Source organism: Nycticebus coucang, chromosome 1, assembly GCF_027406575.1.
Source record: "Nycticebus coucang isolate mNycCou1 chromosome 1, mNycCou1.pri, whole genome shotgun sequence".
NCBI lineage: Eukaryota > Metazoa > Chordata > Mammalia > Primates > Lorisidae > Nycticebus > Nycticebus coucang.
This window is the reverse complement of record NC_069780.1, coordinates 54,452,368-54,476,391: the sequence shown is the minus strand read 5'-3', so window position 1 is coordinate 54,476,391 and position 24,024 is coordinate 54,452,368. Positions and strand designations below refer to the sequence as shown.

The window sequence follows — 24,024 nt, the reverse complement described above, 5'->3', positions numbered from 1 at the left end:
CCTCCATAATGACAAACCCAATCCTATACCACAAAAGTAAGCTCACTCAGAAACTTCGGATTCAAACTCCAATTTCCACACTGGTGAAAGGATTAAAAATGCCCACTGGACTTTTGAAAAACTCAATACCCAAAACTTCACCAGACTTATCAACATTCTCCATTAATGTGAACGGCTTAAACTGTCCTATAAAGAGGCATAGGTTAGCTGACTGGATACAAAAACTCAGGCCAGATATCTATTGCACGTAAGAGTCACATCTTAACTTAAAAGACAAATACAGACTCAGGGTGAAAGGATGGTCATCCATATTTCAGGCAAATGGTAATCCGAAAAAAGCAGGTGTTGCAATTTTATTTGCAGATACAATAGGCTTTAAACCAACAAAAGTAATGAAGGACAAGAATGGTCACTTCATATTTGTTAAGGGTAATACTCAATATGATGAGATCTCAATTATTAATATCTATGCACCCAACCAGAATGCACCTCAATTTATAAGAGAGACTCTTAACAGACATGAGCAACTTGATTTCCTCCAGCTCCATAATCGTCGGAGATTTCAACACTCCTTTGGCAGTGTTGGATCGATCCTCCAACAAGAAGCTGAGCAAAGAAATCTTAGATTTAAACCTAGCCATCCAACATCTGGATTTAGCAGACATCTACAGAACATTTCATCCCAACAAAACTGAATACACATACTTCTCATCAGCCCATGGAACTTACTCCAAAATCAATCACATCTTAGGTCACAAGTCTAACCTCAGTAAATTTAAAGGAATAGAAATTATTCCATGCATCTTCTTGGACCACCATGGAATAGAACTTGAGCTGAGTAACAACAGGAATCTGCATACTCATACAAAAACATGGAAATTAAATAACCTTATGCTGAATGATAGCTGGGTCAGAGATGAGATTAAGAAAGAAATCGCCAACTTTTTGGAACAAAACAACAATGAAGACACGAACTATCAGAACCTCTGGGACACCACAAAGGCAGTTCTAAGAGGGAAATTTATAGCACTGCAAGCCTTCCTCAAGAGAACGGAAAGAGAGGAAGTTAACAACTTAATGGGACATGTCAAGCAACTGGAAAAGGAAGAACATTCCAACCCCAAACCCAGTAGAAGAAAAGAAATAACCTAAATTAGAGCAGAATTAAATGAAATTGAAAACAAAAGAATAATACAACAGATCAAGAAATCAAAAAGCTGGTTTTTCAAAAAGGTCAATAAAATAGATAAACCTTTGGCCAACCTAATCAGGAAAAAAGAAGTAAAATCTCTAATCTCATCAATCAGAAACAACAAAGAGGAAATAACAACAGACTCCTCAGAAATCCAAAAAATCCTTAATGAATATTACAAGAAACTGTATTCTCAGAAATATGAAAATCTGAAGGAAATTGACCGATACTTGGAAGCACGTCACCTTCCAAGACTTAGCCAGAATCAAGTGGAAATGTTGAACAGCCCCATATCAAGTTTGGAAATAGCATCAACCATACAAAACCTCCCTAAAAAGAAAAGCCCAGGACCAGATGGTTTCACATCAGAATTCTACCAAACTTTTAAAGAGGAACTAGTACCTATACTACTCAACCTGTTCCAAAAGGTAGAAAAAGAAGGAAGACTACCTAACATGTTCTATGAAGCAAACATCACCCTGATCCCCAAACCAGGAAAAGACCCAACAAGAAAAGAAAATTATAGACCGATATCACTAATGAATATAGATGCAAAAATATTCAACAAGATCCTAACAAACAGAATCCAGCAACACATCAAACAAATTATACATCATGACCAAGTTGGTTTTATCCCAGGATCTCAAGGCTGGTTCTATATACGTAAATCTATAAATGTAATCCAGCACATAAACAAATTAAAAAACAAAGACCATATGATTCTCTCAATCAATGCAGAAAAAGCTTTTGATAATATCCAGCATCCCTTCATGATCAGAACACTTAAGAAAATCGGTATAGAAGGGACATTTCTTAAACTGATAGAGACCATCTACAGCAAACCCACAGCCAATATCATATTGAATGGAGTTAAATTGGAATCATTTCCACTCAGATCAGGAACCAGACAAGGCTGCCCGTTGTCTCCATTGCTTTTTAACATTGTAATGGAAGTTTTAGCCACCGCAATTAGGGAAGAAAAGGCGATCAACGGTATCCATATAGGGTCAGAAGAGATCAAACTTTCGCTCTTCGCAGATGATATGATTGTATATCTGGAAAACACTAGGGTCTCTACTACCAAACTCTTAGAAGTGATCAAGGAATACAGCAGCATCTCAGGTTACAAAATCAACATTCATAAATCGGTAGCCTTTATATATACCAACAATAGTCAAGTTGAAAAAACAGTTAAGAACTCTATCCCATTCATGGTAGTGCCAAATAAGATGAAATATTTGGGAATTTATCTAACAAAGGACATGAAAGATCTCTATAAAGAGAACTATGAAACTCTAAGAAAAGAAATAGCTGAAAATATTAACAAATGGAAAAACATACCATGCTCATGGCTGGGAAGAATCAACACTGTTAAAATGTCCATACTACCCAAAGCAATATATAATTTCAATGCAATCCCTATTAATGCTCCACTGTCATACTTTAAAGATCTTGAAAAAACAATACTTCGTTTTATATGGAATCAGAAAAAACCTCGAATAGCAAAGACATTACTCAGAAATAAAAACAAAGCAGGAGGAATCACGCTACCAGACCTCAGACTATACTACAAATTGATAGTGATCAAAACAGCATGGTATTGGCACAAAAACAGAGAAGTAGATGTCTGGAACAGAATAGAGAACCAAGAGATCAATCCAGCTACTTACCGTTATTTAATCTTTGACAAGCCAATTAAAAATATTCAGTGGGGAAAAGATTCCCTATTTAACAAATGGTGCTGGGTGAATTGGCTGGCAACCTGTAGAAGACTGAAACTGGACCCACACCTTTCACCATTAACTAAGATAGACTCTCACTGGATCAAAGATTTAAACTTAAGACATGAAACTATAAAGATACTAGAGGAGAGTACAGGGAAAACCCTTGAAGAAATTGGTCTGGGTGAGTATTTTATGAGGAGGACCTCCCCGGGCAATTGAAGGAGCTTCAAAAATACACTACTGGGACTTGATCAAACTAAAAAGCTTCTGCACAGCCAAGAACACAGTAAGTAAAGCAAGCAAACAGCCCTCAGAATGGGAGAAGATATTTGCAGGTTATGTCTCCGACAAAAGTTTAATAACTAGAATCCACAGAGAACTCAAACGCATTAGCAAGAATAGAACAAGGGATCCCATCGCAGGCTGGGCAAGGGATTTGAAGAGAAACTTCTCTGAAGAAGACAGGTGCGCGGCCTTCAGACATATGAAAAAATGCTCATCATCTTTAATCATCAGAGAAATGCAAATCAAAACTACTTTGAGATACCATCTAACTCCAGTGAGACTAGCCTATATCACAAAATCCCAAGACCAGAGATGTTGGCGCAGATGTGGAGAAAAGGGAACACTTTTGCACTGCTGGTGGGAATGCAAATTAATACATTTCTTTTGGAAAGAGATATGGAGAACACTTAGAGATCTAAAAATAGATCTGCCATTCAATCCTGTAATCCCTCTACTGGACATATACCCAGAAGACCAAAAATCACGTCATAACAAAGATATTTGTACCAGAATGTTTATTGCAGCCCAATTCATAATTGCTAAGTCATGTAAGAAGCCCAGGTGTCCATCGATCCACGAATGGATTAATAAATTGTGGTATATGTACACCATGGAATATTATGCAGCCTTAAAGAAAGATGGAGACTTTACCTCTTTCATGTTTACATGGATGGAGCTGGAACATATTCTTCTTAGTAAAGTATCTCAAGAATGGAAGAAAAAGTACCCAATGTACTCAGCCCTACTATGAAACTAATTTAGGGTTTTCACATGAAAGCTCTAACCCAGTTACAACCTAAGAATAGCGGAAATGGGGAAAGGGAGGGGAGGGTGGGGGGAGGTGGGTAGAGGGAAGGGGATTGGTGGGATTACACCAGTGGTGCATCTTACAAGGGTATAGGTGAAACTTGGTAAACGGTCTGTGAAGCTAGTGAATGATGCCCCATGATTATATCAATGTACACAGCTATAATTTAATAATAATAAAAAAACATTACTCGTAAGTGTATAATTCATTGGCATTAAACAATAACAACTCAAAACTTCATCATTCTCAACAAGACTATTAAACAGTAGTTACTCCACCTCTTTACCCCTCCCCACATCCTCTAGTTAACTTCCAGTCTAATTTCTGTCTCTGATTTCACTGTCTCAGGTACCTCATATAAGTGGACTCATACTTCATAAACTTCTGTGTCTAGTTTATATCAGTAGCCACTATATTTTCAATGTCCATTCATGTTGTAGCACTATCAAAATTTCATTCTTTTTTGTGGTTGAATATATGTATTCTATTGCATGTAAACACCACATTGTGTTTAGCCAGTAATTTGTTGATGTTCTCACCTTTTGGCTATTATGAATAATCCTGCTGTGAGCACTAGCATGCAAACATCTGTTTGAGTCCTTGTTTGGATAGATAACTAAAAGTACTGTAACTGGGTCATACGGTAATTCTATGTTTTAACATTTGAAGGTAACGCCAAATTGTTCTCCATAGCAGCTACAGCATTGGGGGCAGGGGGTGGAGACAGAGTCTTGGTATGTCACCCTCGATAGAGTGCTGTGACATCACAGCTCACAGCAACCTCAAACTCTTGGGCTTAAGCAATTCTCTTGCCTCAGCCTCCCAAGTAAGTGGGACTGTAGGTGCCCATCACAACGCCTGACTATTTTTTGGTTGCAGTTGTCATTGTTGTTTAGCAGGCCTGGGCCAGGTTTGAACCTACCAGCCTTGGTGTATGTGGCCAACACTGTGCTATGGGTCCAAGCTGCAGCTGCAGCATTTTATATTCCCACCACCATTACATGAGGATTCCAATTTTTCTATATGTTCACAAACATTTATTTTCAGGTTTTTAAATTTATACATATTATATCTATATTAATTAGCTCAGGCTGCCATAACAAAATAGCACAGACTGAGTGGCTTAAATAATAGAGATTCATTTCCTCACAATTCTGGAGGCCAGAGTACAAGAACAATGTATCAACAAGGTTGTATTCTAGTAAGACCTCTCTTCCTTACTTGTAGGAGCCACATTCTTGCTGTGTCCTCACATGACCTTTCTTCTGTGCATGTACAAAAAGAAATAGTTCTGGTGTCTCTTCCTTTTCTTATAAAGACATAAATCTAACCAGATTAGAATTCTACTCTTAATGACCTCATTTAAACTTATTACCCTAATACAGTCACATCAGGCATTAGGGCTTCAACATAGGAATTTTGGGCCAGAGGTGGTGGCTCATGCCTGTCATTCTAGCACTCTAGGAGGCTGAGGTAGGTGGATCAAGTTCAGAATTTTGAGACCAGCCTGAGCAAAAGCAAGACCTAGACTCTACTAAAAATAGAAAAACTAGCCAGGTGTTGTGGCCAGGGCCTGTAGTCCCAGCTATTCAGGAGGCTGAGGCAAGGGGATCACTTGAGTTTTAGGTTGCTGTGAGCTATGATGCCACAGAACTGTCTCAAAAAAAAAAAAAAGACTAGGAGTAAGAATTTAGAATTCAACAAAAATGTATAAGATACAAAGAAAATAAAACTTAAGAGATAATAAAAACAAACAGAACCGGACTTAAATAAATTGATTAGCATGATAACAGATTGTACTTTAAAATAACTGTGATTAATATGTTGAAGAATCTAAAGTAAAAGGTGGAAAAAAATCTATGAACAGATGGTGAATTTCAGAAGAAAAAAAGAAAACCATATTTAAAAAGTCAAATGGCAATACCAGAGCCTTTGAACACAGTTGAGGAAAGAATCAGTAAGCTTGAATATAGGTCCATTAAAATTATCAAAGTAAAATCAATAAAAAAAGTAGAAAAAAGCAGATAAGAGCATCCAACAGCTATGAATATTATCAAATAGTCTAATATATGTGTAATTTAAAATCCAGAAGAAAAAAACCCAAAAAATACAGGGCAGAAAAATTTATGAAGACAGGAGACAAAAATTTTCTAACTGAATTTTAAAAACTCATATATTTAAAACTATCAGAGAACCACTCCAGGATACTTACTATGTGTGTATTCACAATAGATATATAGAGACTTGGCATGGTTGTTCATATCTGTAATCCTAGCACTTTGTTTTTGTTTTTAGACAAGAGTCTCAAGCTGTTGCCCTGGGTAGAGTGCTGTGGCGTCAGAGCTCACAGCAACCTCCAACTAGGGCTCAAGTGATCCTCTTATCTCAGTTTTTCTATTTTTAGTAGAGATGGAGTCTCACTTTTGCTCAGGCTGGTCTGAAACTCGTGAGCAATCCACCTGCCTCAGCCTCCCAGAGTGCTAGGATTACCGGCGTGAGCCACTGTGTCAAGACAGGAGGATTGCCTGAGGCCAAGAGTTGAGACTAGCCTGGGCACCATAGTTCCTACAAAATACTTAAAAATTAGGTGTGTGTGGTGGTTCATGCCTGTAGTTGCCAACTGCTTAAGAGGCTGTAGGAAGATCACTTGAGCCCAGGAGTTTGAGGTTTCAGTGAGCTATAATGATGCCACTTTACTCCAGTCTAGGTGACAGAGTGTGTCCTTGGCTCGAAAAATACACACACACACACACACACACACACACACGCACGCATATATATATATACACACACACACACATTAAGAAACCAGTAAATTCACAGATTCTTAATAGCATTAACTACACTCTTAATAGATACATATAAAAGAAATTAATATAAAAACATCTACTTAAACTATACGTATACACATGTACACATATAAATATGTATACACATGTATATATGTACACATAATTGTCTAAAGAAAAATAACAACAAAATATAGGACAAAGAATAGGGATAAGTAATGTAAGTTTAACGTTGAAAGGTTTCTTATACTATCCATGATTGGCATAATATTACTTGAGAGTAGGCTTGGTGCCTGTAACTTAGTGGCTAGGGCACCAGCCACATACACTGGAGCTGGTGGATGTGAACCCAGCCTGGGCCTGCCAAACAACAATGACAACTACAAAAAAAAAAAAAAAAAAATAGCCAGGCATTGTGGCGGGCACCTGCAGTCCCAGCTACTTGGGAGACTGAGGCAAGAGAATCGCTTAAGTCCAAGAGTTTGAAGTTGCTGTGAGCTGTGACGCCATGCATTCTACCCAGGACAACAAAGTGAGACTCTGTCTCAAAAAAAAAAAAAAAAAAAAGGCTAAAGTAAGTGTTCTCTGCATATTTAAGGTAAGCTACGCTAAGCTATTATGTTCAATTAGTTGGGTGTATTAAATGCATTTTCTCCTTATAATATTTTCAACTTATGTAGGGTTTAACAGGACATAACATCATACATAATGAGTCGAGGAACATCTATATTTTACAGGCATATCTTCGAGATCTTGCAGGTACATTTCCAGATTTCCAAAATAAAGTGAGTCACACGAAGCTTCTGGTTTCCCAGTGCATATAAAATTATATTTACACTATTATTAAGTGTGCAATAGCATAACACATGTATCTTTTTAAAAAGGCATATAACTTAATTAAAGAATACTTTATTATGATGGGGGATGTCACCAAAATGGCAGAACAGGAGCTGTCTGTTCTGGGTTCCCCCTCCCCAAGAGAAAACCAAAAATAAACATCCAGCACTAAGATTATCACCACTCAAATCGGAAGCTGAGAAGATCCCCTAGGCCATAGAGAAGTGAAAAACTTTAAGTAAACATTAAAAGAAGTGGCATTCTCCATTCACGATTTGCCTCCCTTTATCTGCCAGGTATGGTGAGTGGAAAAGTCCTCCCAGGTCCACAGTTTCTTCACTGGAAAAAGTGAGATCAAGGCAGACAGACAGCCTTCCTACCATCTTGGGTTCCCTTGCAGGGAAATCTGTTCCTGCCTCAACCTACAGGAAGCATCACGAGGGCCTGTAGGGAGGAAATCCTTGAAGGCAGCTAGAAAAAGAGAGGAAGCAGGAATAGAAAACCCAGCCCACAAAACTCTCCTCGTTAACTCAGCCAAAAGAGATGCCAATGGCGTTGCTGCTCAGCAGGACCACAGTGTAGAAGGCATGATTCTCAAGTCTTGTGGCACAAACCCCTTCCCACATAGCTGGAATATTCCCTGTGGCATAGGTGTCCAATCCGTGGCCCACAGGCTGCATGCAGCCCAGGATGGCTATGAATGCATCCCAACACCAAATCATAAACTTACTTAAAACATGATGAGATTTTTTTTTTTGGTGATATTATGGCAGAACTCAATTGCACAGTTCTTGAGCATGAACTTTGTAGATAACAATGTTGTATTGTAATGTCATGTAAAATAAACCTGTGCCCTCTCACTATTTGTACTCATGAACAGCTTCAGTTTTATAGCAGTATGGTTTCCCCTGTGTTTTCTTCTAAGTGCAGACAGTCAAACTGACACCATCAGGCTTACATGTGCTCATGGTAACTTAGCGAGACAGCAATTATCAGTAATATTTCAACCTACCATTGCAACATTAGGCATTTGATGTTATTTAGAAGTTAGGTAAGCATTCTTATTTGATTATTAAGAGTACTTACACACCCCAGTGGTGCCATACACATCACCTGCTGTGCTTTACAATTAGCCCTTCCCCGTGCTCTACATGGGCAGCCAAGATGTGGGAGGGCCCAAAACTTAAGTTTCTATTTTCCTGTCAATTAATTATCATAATAAAAGTAAATATAGGCCCTTATCTATTATTTTTTAATACCAGCATGGCTTCTATGACAACCTAAGAAAAAGAAAAAGTACGGATGAAGGAAGATTTTTTCCAATGAAAAGTGGACAGATGAATACTTTTGAGTAAAGTATTTTGCTTAATTTGTGGGGAATTTAAGGAAATTTTCAAAGACTATAATTTGAAAAGGTACTATATGCAAAAACATGCTGCCAAATTCAATGTGTACAAAGGATTGTGTCATAAGGACAAAATCGCGGAACTGAAAAAAAGTCTGTCTTCGCAACAAATTTATTTTTAAAAGTTATAATTCAGACAGATTCCATTATAAAAGCTAGTTACATGGTAGCGTATTTAATAGCAAAAAAAATCAAAACTATTTACTGATGGGGCATTTATTAAGCAACATACGGAAAGCATGGCAGATATTATTTGCCCTATAAAAGAGGGGGATATTTCTAAAATCAGTTTGTCTTATTAAATTATAGCGAGGTGAACAGAAGAAATTGGAAAATCAATATCGAAAGAAGTTTGAAGATTAAAGCTGCTAATTTTAAATTTTATGCTTTGGTGGTGGATGATAGCATTGATATTACAAATATGGCTGACATTGCCATTTTTATTAGAGATAAATATAATGTCACTAAAGAAATGGCTTCTTGAGTGCCATTAAAAGATACAACTGAATCAAGAGATTTAAACAAAACAATAAAGAATATTACAGTCAGGCGGCGCCTGTAGCTCAAAGTGGTTGGGTGCTGGTCCCATATGCAGGAGGTGGCAGGTTCAAACCCAGCCCCGGCCAAAACCCACAAAAAAAACAAAAAATGTTACAGTCGTTTTCTTTGTCCACTGTCAACATACCTGGCATAGTTAGTTACTGATGGTGCCCTGGTGATGGTAGGTAAAAGAGAGAGATTTGTAACACTAATAGATGATGCGATTACTGCTTAAAACTTATGTCTGATGAAGTATCTCTACATAGTCCACTAAGAAAATTTATGTGCATAGGCTTTAAAAATGGATAACATCATGCAAATCATCATCAAGATTGTGAATTTCATAAGGGCCAAGTGATTAAATCATTGCCAATTCCAGGAATTCCTTAAAAGTACTGATGCTGACCATAGTGACATCAATTACTTTCCATAAGATGGCCAAGGTGAGGTCAAATGTTGAAAAGATTTTATGACTTGCAACATATTATCAAGTAACTTATGGTATCAAAAACCAAGTTTGTGCCAAAACTTGGCCACAAGAAAACTGGCTTTCAGATTTAGCATTTTAAGTGGATTTATCAGCTCAGTTAAATGAGTTAAACATGCATCTTCAAGGTAAAAACCAACTTATTGATACAATGTTTCAAACTGTAACAGTGTTCCAAATGAACCTGAAATTACGGCAAACTTAAGGCAAAAAATTTTATGCATTTCAATACATTGGCTAAACACAGTCCTATGAACAGCAAAAAATATGTAGCCTTGCTTTTCAATCTGATAACAAGAATTTGAAAACATTTCAAGATTTCTGAGAAAAGAATCAATAATTTAGAGCATTTGCAACTTCACTTTCACTTGACATAAATATGTCATTTGCCCATTTTCAAGTGGAATGCATAGTGCTACAATCTGAAATTCAACTTAAATTTGATCATGTCTCTTTACTGGACTTTTACAGGTCCTCTCTTCCCAGAGACAAATATCCCTTGCTTTACAATCTTGCTCTACTCATGTCATTGCTTTTTGGCAGCATCCACATTTGTGAGCAACTATTTTCAAGAATGAAGCACATTAAGAGCAAAATTAGAACCAAAATATCTGATGAGCATCTTGAGAACTCACTGAGAATTCCAACTATCTCCATCGAACCAGATTTTAATGCATTAGTTTCTCAAACACATTGTCAATTATTCCACTAGTTTTGTGCTGCCCATTTTTCTTTTATAATAAAACGTGTTTAATGTGTGGCCCATGACAGTTCTTCTTCTTCCAGTGTGGCCCAGAGAAGCCAAAAGATTGGACATGCCCCTGCTCTATGGGAAGCCCTAGTCCACCCCATATGGATGGACAGTACTCCAAGATTTGCAAGAGCGAAGGCAAATCTGGACTTACAGTACCATCCTGTGCCAAAAAGGAGATAGTGACCTAGTATAAAGGATATTCACAGGAACTGCAAAGAGACTCTAAGCAAGCATAGAAGGACCAAACAAGCAAGACAGCAAAGACTAGAATAAATAATCCTTCAATGAGAAGCCACAGACATACATCCACAAGAAAGAACAAAGGGGGAATCATGACCTCCCAAACAAACTGAGCAAGAAGTAGGTGAGAGACGTTTATAAGACAACGATGTGTGAATTCTCACATCAAAACTCAAAATAATTGTTCTACAGAAACACAGTAAACTCCAAGATAACACAGAAAAGCAATTCAGAAATTTATCAGAGAAATTTAACAAAGAGACTAAAATAGTTCTAAAACTCAAACAGAAATCTGGGAACTCAGAAATACATTTGCTGCACAGAAAAATGGATTAGAGTTTCCTAAGACCAAAATGGATCAAGCAGAAAAGCAATCGGTGAGCTGAAAAATGGGATATTGGAAAATACATTTAGAGAATGAAAAAGGAAAAAAAGAATAAAAAGGGATAAAGAACACTTGAAGGATATAGAGAATAACTTCAGAAGAATAAATTTAAGAGTCACTGGTGTTCAAGAAGGAGTTGAGAAAATGCAAACAACAGAAAGTTTCTTTAAACAAATAATAATAGAAAACCTTTCAAACCTAGAGAAAAATATAAATATCCAGGTACAAGGTCAGAGATCACCAAATAGATTCAACCCAAATAAGACTACCCCAAGGCATGTATTAACAAAAGTCTCAAAGGTTAAGAACAAAGAAAGGATTCTAAAAGCAGCAAGAGAAAAGAAACAAATAGCATATAAGAGAGAAGTCTGTTCTCAGCAAAAATCACACAGGCTAGGAGGATGTGGGATGGCATATTCAAAGTGCTGAATGGGAAAAAAAACAAAAAAAACAGGCAAGCAAGCACATTATATACAGCAAAGTTGTCCTTTAAACGTGAAGGAGAAATAATTTCCCAGACAAATAAAAGCCAAGGAATTCATTACCACTAGCCTGTATTCTATGAAATATATATATTTTTTGAGACAGAGAATCACTATGTCACCCTCAGTAGAGTGCCGTTGTGTCATAGCTCACAGCAACCTCAAACTCTTAGGCTTACGAGGTTCTCTTGCCTCAGCCTCCCCAGTAGCTGGGACCATAGGCACCTGCCACAACGCCTGGCTATTTTTTGTTGCAGTTGTGATTGTTGTTTAGCAGGCCCAGGCCAGGTTCGAACTCGCCAGCCCCAGTGTATGTGGCCAGCACCCTAACCACTGAGCTAAGGTTCTGAGCCTATTCTAAGAAATATTAAAGGTAATTCTTCAATATGAAAGAAAAAATGCTAACATTAAAAAAATTGAAGGTACCTATAGTCCTAGCTACTCAGGAGGCTGAGGTAGGAGGATTGCTTGAATAGAGGTGTTTGAGGTTGCTGCAAGCTAGGCTGAGGCCATGGCACACTAGCCTGAGCAACAGAGTGAGACTCTGTCTCAAAAAAAAAAAAATTAATAATAATAAATTCAAAGTAAAAAGATTTACTGTTAAACAGAAAAAATCAGAATATTTTGAAATAGTAATTGTTATGTGTAATCCACTAATATGTCTAGTATGAAGACTAAAAGACAAATCTATCAAATAACTACAACCAGTTAAGAGATACAGAACATTAACACATGTAAACTGAGACACCAAATAGTCAAATGTAAGGTTTATGGAGTTAAAGGTAGAGATGCTTAGTTTTTCCTTGTTTTTTTGTTTTCATTTTCATATAATCAAAGTTAAGTTGTCATCTGTTTAACTTGTTATATTCTTGTTTTTTGTAAGCCTCATGTTAAATACAAAGGAAAAATCTATAATAGATGCACTATAAAAACAAAAACAACAAATTAAGACATTCTCCCTGAGAAAATCACATAATCACAAAGGAAGGGAGTAAGAAAAGAAGAGAAGAGTTACAAAACAACGAGAAATCAAGTAACAAAACACTGAGTAGTGAATCCATACCCATCAATAATAATAGTGAGGGTAAATGAACTAAATTCTCCAATTAAAAGACATAGAATGGCCAAATGAATAAAAACACCACGGGCAACAAGACCTAACTATATGCTGCCTATGAGAAACTGACTGCAACTATAAAGACATACATAGACTGAAAGTGAAGGAAGAGAAAAAGATACTCCATGCAAATGGAAACCAAAAAGGAAGGGAGACCAAATATAACACCACATTAAATAAACCATTCATCATGATCAAGTGGGATTCATTGCAGGAATGCAAGGATGGTTCAACATGCGCAAATCAATAAATTTAATACATGGATAATACATCACATTAACAGAATCATAAACAAAAACTATAATTATGTCAATAGATGCTGAAAAAGTGTTTGACAAAGTTCAATATCTCTTTATGATAAAAACTCTCAACAGAATATAGAAGGAACATACCTCAAAGCAATAAAGACCATCTATGACAAACCTATAGCTAACATCATGCCAAACAGGAAAAAAATACAAAGCTTTTCCTCTAAGAACTTCAAGACAAAGATGCCCAGCTGTATTAAACATTGTGCTGGAATTCCAAGCAAGACCATATAGGCAAGAGAAAGAAATAAAGGGCATCCAAATCTGAAAGGAGGAAGTCAAATTATCTTTGTTTGCAGATTACATAATATTATACTTAGAAAAACCTAAAGATTCCACCAAAAATGTAAACAACTGATAAATAAGTTTTACAATATAAAATCAACATGCAAAAATCAGTAGCATTTATATATGCAGATAGCAAACAAGCTAAAGAAGAAGTTAAGAAAGCAATGCCTGTAATCCCAGTGACTCAGTCGGCTGAGGTGAAAGGATTGCTTGAGCCCAGGAGTTTGAGACCAATGTGGGCAACATAGCAAGACCCTATCTCCAAAAAAAATGTTTGCAGCATCTTCACTAACAGTAGATTCATCTCAAGAAACAACTTTCTTTTTCATCCATGAGAATTAACTCCTCATCCCTTCAAGTTTGATCATGAGACTGAAACAATTCAGTCACATCTTAAGGCTTTACTTCTAATTCTCTTACTATTTCTACTACATCTGCAGTGACTTCCTCCACTGAATCTTTGACCTCTTCAAAGTCATCTATTAGGAGTATAATCAGCTTCTTCCAAACTCCAAATTATGATGGTATTTTGACCTTCTCCTGTGAATCACAAATATTCTTCAAGTCATATAGAATAGTGAATAATGTCCAGAAGATTTTCAATTTACTTTGCCCAGATCCATGTAAGAAATCAGTATCTATGGCCAGCTATAGCCTCGAGAGCTAGCACCAGGATCCCTTTTCTTCAGGCTGCTCCCCTCTGTTCTACTTGAGACGTGAGCCTATTAAACTTTGCCTGAGGGGGGCAGGGGAAAGAATTGTATTTCTTAAATTATAAGACTTAAAAGTCAAAATGACTTGTTCATGAGCTGCAGCACGGATGTTTTGTTAGTAGACATGAAAACAACATTAATGCCCTTGTATATTTCCATAAGAACATTTGGATGACCAAGTACACTGTCAAGGAGCAGCAATATTTTGGAAAGAATCTTTTTTTCTGAGCAGTAAGTCTCAAAAGCAGGCTCAAATATTCAGCAAACCACGCTGTAAACAGCTGTGTTGTTACCTAGGTTTTATTGTTCCATTCACAGAGCACAGGTAAACTAGATTTGACATAATTCTTAAAGGCTCTAAGATTGTCAGAATGGTAAAGGAGTAGTGGGTTCAACTAAGTCACCAGCTGCATTAGTCCCTAACAAGAGAGTTGGCCCCGTCCTTCAAAGCTTTGAAACTAGGCATTGACTTTTCCTCTCTAGCTATGACAGTCTTAGGTGGCATTTTCTTCCAATAGAAGACTTTGTCTACATTGAAAATTTGTTATTTAGCATAGCCACTTTTATCGATTATCTTAGCTAGATGTTCTGGATAATTTGCTGCAACTTCTCCATCAGCACTTACTGATTTACCTTATACTTTAATGTTATGAAGACAGCTTCATGACTACCATCTACAAGGTTCTAACTTTTCTTCTGTATCTTCCTTATCTCTTTCAGCCTTCACAGAATTGAAGAGAGTTAGGGCATTGCTCTGAACGAGGCTTTGGCTTAAGGGAATGTTTTGGCTGATTTGATTTTCTATCCAGCAAGAAGGTTGTTTCACTTTCTTACCACTTATATGCTCACTGGAGTAGCACTTTTCATTCCTTCAAAAACTTTTCCTTTGTATTCACAATTTGACTGGCACAAAAAGTCTACCATTTAGCCTATCTTGGCTTTCAACATGTCTTTCTCATTTATGACTACTTTTCTAGCCACCACCACCCCTTTTTTTTGAGACATTGTCTTGCTCTGTCACCTGGGCCATAGCCATGGCTTCAGCCTAGCTCATGACAATCTCAAACTCTTGGGCTCAAACCATCCTCCTATGTCAGTCTCCCAGATTAGCTAGGACAACAGGTAAGTGCACCATGCCTGGCTAATTTTTTTTTGCTTTTTAGTAGAAACAGGATCTCGCTCTTGCTCAGGCTGGTCTCCTGACCTCAAGTGATTCTCCTGTCTCCACCTCCCAGTGTGCTAGAATTACAGGAATGAGCCACTGCGCTTGGCCTACTTCTAGCTTTTTTTTTTTTTTTGAGACAGAGTCTCAAGCTATCACCCTGGGTAGAGTACCGTGGCATCACAGCTCATAGCAACCTAGAACTCTCGGGCTTAAGCGATATTCTTGCCTCAGCCTCCCAAGCAGCTAGGACCACAGGCACCCGCCACAATGCCCAGCTATTTTTTTTGTTGCAGTTGTCATTGTTGTTTTAGCTGGTCCAAGCCAGGTTCGAACCTGCCATCCTTGGTGTATGTGGCTGGCTCCCTAACCACTGAGGTATGGGTGCTGCCACTAGCTTTTGATTTAAAGATAGAGACATGCAACTCTTTCTTTTACTTGACCACTGAGAAGCTATTCTGGGATTATTAACTGGTCTAATTTCAACATTGTTTTGTCTTAGGATATAGAGGGGCCTGAGGAAAAGGAGAAAGATGTGGGAAATGACCACTTGGTGGAGCAGTCAGAACACACATAGCATGTACTGATTAAATTTACCATCTCATGTGGGTGTGGTTCACTTCACCCCGAAAAAATTACAACAGTGACAAAGATTACTGACCATAAAAGACATTGAAAAAAAGTCTAAATATTAAGAAAATATAATAATAGTGAAAAATTTAAAAATATTAGGAAGGTAATTTTTTTTTGGAGACAGAGTCTCACTATGTCACCCTCGGTAGAGTGCCATGGCATCACAGCACACAGCAACTTCCCTCTCTTGGGCCTTAGTGATTCTCTCACCTCAGCCTCCCAAGTAGCTGGAACTACAGGCACCCGCCACAACACCCAGCTATTGTCATTGTTGTTTAGTTGGCCTGAGCCAGGCTCGAACCCTCCATGTTCAGTGCATGTGGCTGGTGCCGTAAACACAGAGCTACGAGCACAGAGCCAGGAAGGTAATATTTTTGCAGTATAGCTAGAGAAAACACAATCAAAGCACCTGGGCCTTGGGTGCTATTGCTCTCAGGAAGTATGGGAAATACTGCTGTCTAACCAATATCTATTCTTCCTTTCTTACAACAGAATCTCCTATATTTTGGGGATGGTGTGGCAGAAAACAGACTGTGCTCAGATTTGCCTACATGTTATCTGGGAATGGTTGGTAATAGTAACTTCTTTTGGTGAAAATTCCCCCCGCCCCCCCAAAAAAAGAAAGAAAAAGTTTAAAATATTGTTAGATTTACCGAAGTGTGGCACAGAGACACAAATTAAGCATATCCATTGGAAATATGGCAGTGATAGACTTAACACAGGGTTGCCACAAATCCTTAATTTAGGACAAATGAAATATCTGTGAAGTATAACCAAGCAAAGCACAATAAAACAAGGTATACCTGTAAATCCTAGAGGACAAGTAAAAAATAAAAAAGATAATCAATAAGCCAACAGAAGAGATAAAATAGAATCATTATTGAAAAACTCAACTGATCCAAATAAAAGCAAAACAGAGAAAAAAATCAAAGAATGTATGAGACAGATGATTTAAATCCAACCATGTCAGTAATCACAATAAATGTGGATTGATCCAAATTCTTTAAAAGACATATTGTCAGGCTGGATAATAAAAAGCAAGGCAAGACTGAAATATATGCTGTTTAAAGAAATCCACTTTAATACAAAGATAGAGATTGTTTAAAAAAATAAACTATTGCAAACATCGATCAAAATAAAGTTGGCTCATGCCTATATTTCCAGCATTTTAGGAGGCTGAGGCTGGAGGATTGCTTAAGTCCAGGAGTTTGAGAGCAGCCTGGACAACATAGCAAGACCTTGTCTCTACAGAAAAAAATTTAAAAATTAGCCAGGGGCAGTGATACCCACCAGTAGTTCCAGCTGCTTGTGAGGGAGAGGCCGGAGGATTGCTTGAGCCCAGGAGTTTGAGGCTACAGTGAACTATGACTATACTACTGCACTCCAGGCTTGGGGATAGAGAGATCATCTATTTAAAAATAGAATGAAAAGAGAAAGCTGGAGCAGTTATATTTATATCAGACAAGGCAGACCTCAAAATAAGATATTACCAAGGGCAAAAAGAAACATTACTGGTGGGAATGCAAAATGATACAGCCACTTTGGAAGACAGTTTGGCAGTTTCTTACAAAACTAAACATTCTCTTATCATACAATGCAGTAATCATACTCTTTGGTATCTACCCAAAGGATCTGAAAACATTGTACACAGATGTTTATAGAGCTTTATTCATTATAGTCAAAACAGGGAAGAAACTAAGATGTCCTTTGGTAGTTAAGTGGATAAGTGGTGTTACATACATACAATGGTCTATTTCAGTGGTAAAAAGAAATGAAATATCAAGCCATTAAAAGACATGGAAGAAATTTAAATGCATATTAATACACGAAAGAAGCCAACCTGACAAGGCTATATACTATACGATTCCAACTCTATGACCTTCTGGAAAGGACAAAACTATGGAGACAGTAAAAAGATCAGTGATTGCCAAGGGCTCAGGGGAGGAAAGGATGAACAGGCAGAGCAAAGGCACAGAAGATTTTTAGGGCAGTGAAACTAGTTTGAATGATAATATAATGGTGGCTACAGAAGTCATTCTGTATTTGTTCAAATCCATAGAATGTATGTATACCAATAGGAATGAATCCTGGTGGAAACTATAAGCTTTGGCTGATAATGCTGTATTAACAGTAGGTTTATAGACTATAATAAATGTACCACTCTAGTTCAAGATATAAATAGTGGAAGAGGCTATGGTATGGGGTCGGTCAGATGTGGAACTCTCTGTATTTTCCACACAATTTTGCTACAAATCTAACACTGCTCTAAAAAATAAAAGTCTGTTTTTAGAAATCTTGTGTATCATGCCTGAATTTAGCTCCAGAAAAATAAAGACTATATCTATCTTGTCCCTTGCTATATAATCAGTACCTAGAAAAATGCCTAACATGTTAAGTAGCTGCTTTCTTGGCATATTTTACTTGTGTTGGATGGTGAGGTGGTGGCTGGTAATGTATCATTATATATATTTATTATTAACAGCAAAAGACATAATGTGGTAGAATATGAATCTTAAAATTAACATATTCTTTCCTAAATGTTACATGTAAAACTAAATTCTATTCTAACTAAATGAAATGTTACTGATTAATTTTTTTTTTTTTACCATTCATTTGATCTCTAAATATACTGTTCCACTAAAAAATGCTCTTGGAAAGAAATTTAAAATTGCTTAGACCTCAACAATAATATTAGTATACTGTAAGTGTACAGAAGAACACACATAGATTTTATCTTTTAGGGACAGTATATCTAATGAGAAGAATGTTAAAGTACCAAACAGGTATGACTGAGAAGACAGATTTTGAGATTTTTTTTTTTTTTTGTGGTTTTTGGCCGGGGCTGGGTTTGAACCCACCACCTCCGGCGTATGGGACCGGCGCCCCACTCACTGAGCCACAGGTGCTGCCCAGATTTCAAGATTTTTAAGTTCATGATAAACTCCCTAGCATTTCTTTTCTTTCTCTCTCTCTCTTTTTTTTTTTATTAAATCATAGCTGTGTACATTAATGCGATCATGGGGCACCATACACTGGTTTTATAGACCGTTTTCCCTAGCATTTCTTATCATGAAACTAATCCTTCCCCTCTAGTAACCAGTCAAACAACATTTTTCCTCAAAGTTTTCAACTGGAAAAACTATAAAGTAATTATTCTGAATATATATAATATAAACACCAGACAGGTTTTTAAGAAACACAAAGCAATGAGCAGTCAATCACCTATGTGTCACCTCTACAGGACAAAATGTAACATACTGCTTTGCATATTACTGGCACTCTAAAAGTTCTGTCATCTCTTTTGAGGTAAATAATAGTCCTTTTTTTAAAATTAAGGCTAATAAATTATATTTCCTACTAATAGTCACAGCTCATAGCAACCTCAGACTCTTGGGCTTAAGTGATTCTCTGGCCTCAGCCTCCCAAGTAGCTGGGACTACAGGCGCCTGCCACAACACCTGGCTATTTTTTGTTGCACTTTGGCCGGGGTTGGGTTCAAACCTGCCACCCTTGATATATGGGGCCGGAGCCCTACCCACTGAGCCACAGGTGCCGCTGAAGGAAAAACAGTAACTTTTATAGACTTAGACTTAATTAGTTTATAATGTAAGAGTCCACGTTTGTAAAAATAATTTAAAGGGAAAAAAAAAACTGTCCTTCTGAATTATTTCCTTAATGTACTTGTAAAATTGTCCTGTTTATTTTCCCTTTTTTGGCTTCTTTTTACTATTTTCATTGTTCTTTAACTTGCTAACAATAATTTTTAATATATCAAAATATATAATTAGTAACTGTTTTCAAGACATTTCAAATCAAGAACAAAAAAAGCAATCTTTGACAAATATAGTACCTGACAGAGGATGTTCTTGGCCCATGATCTCTGGAATCCATCACCCAACCAACATGACACTCTAGAGGGGGATTTGTACTATGCCTTGTTTTTCTCTTTCTTGGACTCTAAAGAAAATAAAGTCAAGCATTGCAATTACTGTTAGCAGTGTGAACTCCACAAGTAAATTAAAACCCTCTGACTGTAAACCAATTCAAACATTTTCATACAGTGGGTGATACATTGTGAAATCATATGAAGTCATAAAACTCAACCACTTCACATACAAGTTATAAAACAACAAACAAAGCCCTTTGCTAGGTTTATAGCACAAGGATGAAAAGAAATACATCTTAGTATGATTCTTTATCATACCTTCTAATTGTCTTTATACTACTTAACTGTAAAAGAAGTTATTTCTTAAACTGAGAAAACATCACTAGGGTAAAATACTACTTTTTAATAAATTCTTACAAGTTAAAATACACATTTTTTAATGTGATAGAAGCTAAAAAGTTCTGTTCTGTTATGTCAAAGGATACAAAATACAGGCTTTATATTCCTGGTTGCTCTGTGTACCTTAAAATCAATGGCTTTTGGTTCTTTAACAACGGGATAAAATCTTGGTGTTTTGTTAGGATCTTGTAACCTGGGTGTTCGAGGTGTTTTGGGTGTCCTTGCAGGATGAATCCTAGGAGATTCTGGAACTGCCGTGGGCAGTGAACGGGCCATTGTTGCTGATGTTATTTCTGAAACAACCATCAGCTTCTGAGCTAATTCATCAGTCAAATCTGCAAAATAAAAAGCTCTTGAAATTATTTACATGCCAGGAAAAATATTTCACTTTGAGAATAAGGATTAATTCTGAAATTCTCCAAACTCAAAAGGACTTTTTCACCAGAAACATTTTGAATATTCAAGAACAAAAAATAACAAATACTAGTTTAACCATCTCCTAGCTTTACAAAATTTTAATTGTTATATCAGTTTATGACCCTCTTTCCCCCTAAAAAGAAAAGCTGAAGCTTCCTGAATAACCTTCCCAATCTCATTTCCCTCCTACTTTCCTTCCATAGAAATACACTCTCAAATTTGGTGTTTTGATCTATTACTACATATATGTAATACTATTATTTTGCATAATTTGCTTTATGTAAGTTAAATCACACATCATTTTATAAGATTTTTCATGTTTTATTCATATAGCTCTAATTATGTTCATTTTCACTGCTAAATAGTATGCCGTTAAACAAGTGTATCAAAACGTATCCATTTTCCTACAGATAGATATTTGTTATTTCCAAATTTGTGGTTTAATCAACAATGCTGCAATGAATATTGTTGAACATGTTCTCTTTGTACAAGGGTAGGCATTTCTTCAGATATAAATATATCTAAGTGGAAATGCCAAGTCAAAAGACATGTGCATCTTCTAATGACTGCCAAATTGCTTTCTGTAGTGGTTTCACCAATTTACACTCTCACCACCAGCATGTGAGAATTCCAATGATTTCACAAATTGTTCAAGACTGGGTTTTGTTCAGATTCTTAAATATTTTTCCATCTAATGGGATATAAATAATATTTGTATTTTCTTAGTTGTTAATAGTGAAGTTGAGCATTTTTTCATATTTCTAGTTAACATTCAGACTTCCCCTTTTGTGACCTTACTATTCATATCTTTTGACTATTTTTCTATTTGATTGTTTACTTATTAATTTGTTCATAAAAGTTTATGGTAAAACACTAAGTAAGGCAGCAGATAAATCAAGTAATAGTGACAAAAATATAGGCTCTATTTCTTTTCTTTTTTTTTTTTGAGATATTCTCAAGCTGTTGCCCCTGGGTAGAGTGCCGCGGTTTGGGCTCAAGGAATCCTCCTGCCTTAGTTTTTTTTCTATTTTAGTAGAGATAGGTAGGGTCTTGCTTTTGCTCAGATTGGTCTTGAACTCCTGAGCTCAGGTTATCCATCTGCCTCAGCCTCCCTGAGCACTAGTATTATAGGCATGAGCCACCGTGCCTGGCAGGTGCTATTTCTATATATTTTTTCTTCAGATTTATCAACCTTTGATTCATAAAGTAATCTTTTGCTTTTTCATTCAACAAATATCAAGTGCCTACTATAGGCCAAGCACTATTCTAGGCACAAGTCGGTAAAGTCAAAAGTGAACTTACCCATTTGCCATTTCCCCTCTCAATCTGCTTTCCTCACAGCTACCAAAATGATTATTCTGAGGAGCAAATTAGATCATTTCATATTTCTACTTAAAAATCCCTCAGTGTTTTCCTTTTGTTTCTGGAAGCAGCCTAGGATCTTTATCACTGCATGCGAGACTTGCTTGACTTGGCCTCATCTACTGTTATTCTCCACTAAATCTTGGTGACCCAAATAGCAGCAAGCTACTTGTTCCTGTTTCTTTGTTCCATATCTTTTCAAATACTTCTTCCTCTGTCTGAAGTCCCTTTCCTGAATCTTTTGTACACTTAGGGGAGCTCAGATCCTTCCTTTAATACTCAGCACCTATGTTACCTACCTTGGGAATGTGAAGCATTCCTTGAACACCTCCTGCCAACAGAGTTAATTAATTCTTTTTTGTGCCATCTCTGCATTTTATCCATACATTGTTTCATTTATTAAATTAAAATTTATTTTCTTCCGTATCAACCCATTAGATGATAAGAGCAAGTCTTATGGCTTCCCTAAAAACAACAGCCATAGCAATTTTGTTGATTATGAGTGCCTACCTTACATAATCTCTAGGGAAAAAAAAAACATATCATCACCAAAGGAATGCTAAACTTAATTGAATTGTGTAAATATTGTTTTCTTTGTACCAAAAAGATATACAATATTGAAGAAAAAGTATGAATATATACTGAAAAATATGTTAAATCCAGTACCTGTTCAAAACAAATCTTCAAAGATCTAGGAGCAACACAAAGTCAGAAAGGGTACCTAGATTATGATCTGTAAATTCCATTTCCCACTGATCAGTTCTCCTCAAGGAAATAAAGTCTAGAGTAGAAAATGTGTAACGTAAGCCTGGGAAATCTTGGGCCACAAAGCAATGAAATTAAAAAAAAAAAAAGCAAAAAAATAGTAGCACAAGTCAAAGAACACAGGAGCAAACTTTAGAGGTTCCACCCACCAGTCAAATATGAAGCTTCATAACAATACTATAAAACTCGATCACATTTAGAGTTTGTTAGGGCACCAAAAGTCATTATTTTGAAAACTGAATAAAAAGAAAGAAAGAAGCATTATTCTTCCTTGTCTGTAAAAATTGAATTTCAGGTAATAAAAGAGTTGATGAAAGAATATTATTCTTTAAAGAAGAATTCTAGGTAAGAAATGATACAATTAGAAGATCACTATTTGCAACTGTACTGAAATATAGGATTTCTAGGGAATAGTTATCAATAGGTGCTAAAACCATTTGGTAAGAAGTTGAAGGGAAACTTTATAATGAATAGATAAGGCTGACAACACCTGAATCAAATCATCAATCATAACATCAGTAAAAGTGAGACAGATATATGATACAATAGGAAACAACTCTTCCTAAGAAATATCCTTGTCATCGAAACCTGAATATGCTCAATCCTCTGTATCTGAGTCCTCTGTATTTCTACTTAATTAGCAATACAGGAGACAAGAGAACATACTAAATGATAGGAAGAAGATACAATTAGGTAAATTAGATCATTAAGAAATCCTACAGCAAATTACCCCATTTCTTCAACAAATCGCTGACATGTAAAAACAAGAGAAGAGGAATGATTATAAACTAAGAGTGACTTAATGGTATACACACATATCAATCAAATGCAAAATATGCACCTTGTTTCATCCTAATTTAATAAAATGATTTGAAAAAGATACATTTTGGGCAACTGGGGACATTCAAATGTAGATGATGTTAAAAATTATAATTTTGTTATGTGAAATAATGATACTGTGAAAATTTATATATATGCATATTTTATAAGTCTTTATCAGTTTGCAATACACAAAGAAGTATTTCCAGAAGAAATGATATAATTTT

General features: G+C 36.5%; 1 protein-coding gene across 1 annotated transcript in view; it reads right to left on the bottom strand.

The window, feature by feature from the left end:
- The window catches only part of LARP1B (La ribonucleoprotein 1B), a 157,216-nt gene that overhangs the window by 15,238 nt on the left and 117,954 nt on the right, over positions 1-24,024 (bottom strand). Inside the window, exons 13-14 of the mRNA XM_053578369.1 lie at positions 20,558-20,769; positions 20,000-20,106 (exon numbers count right to left, since the gene is read on the bottom strand). Coding sequence (XP_053434344.1) covers positions 20,000-20,106; positions 20,558-20,769 — 319 coding nt within the window. The remainder of the gene's footprint in view (positions 1-19,999; positions 20,107-20,557; positions 20,770-24,024) is intronic.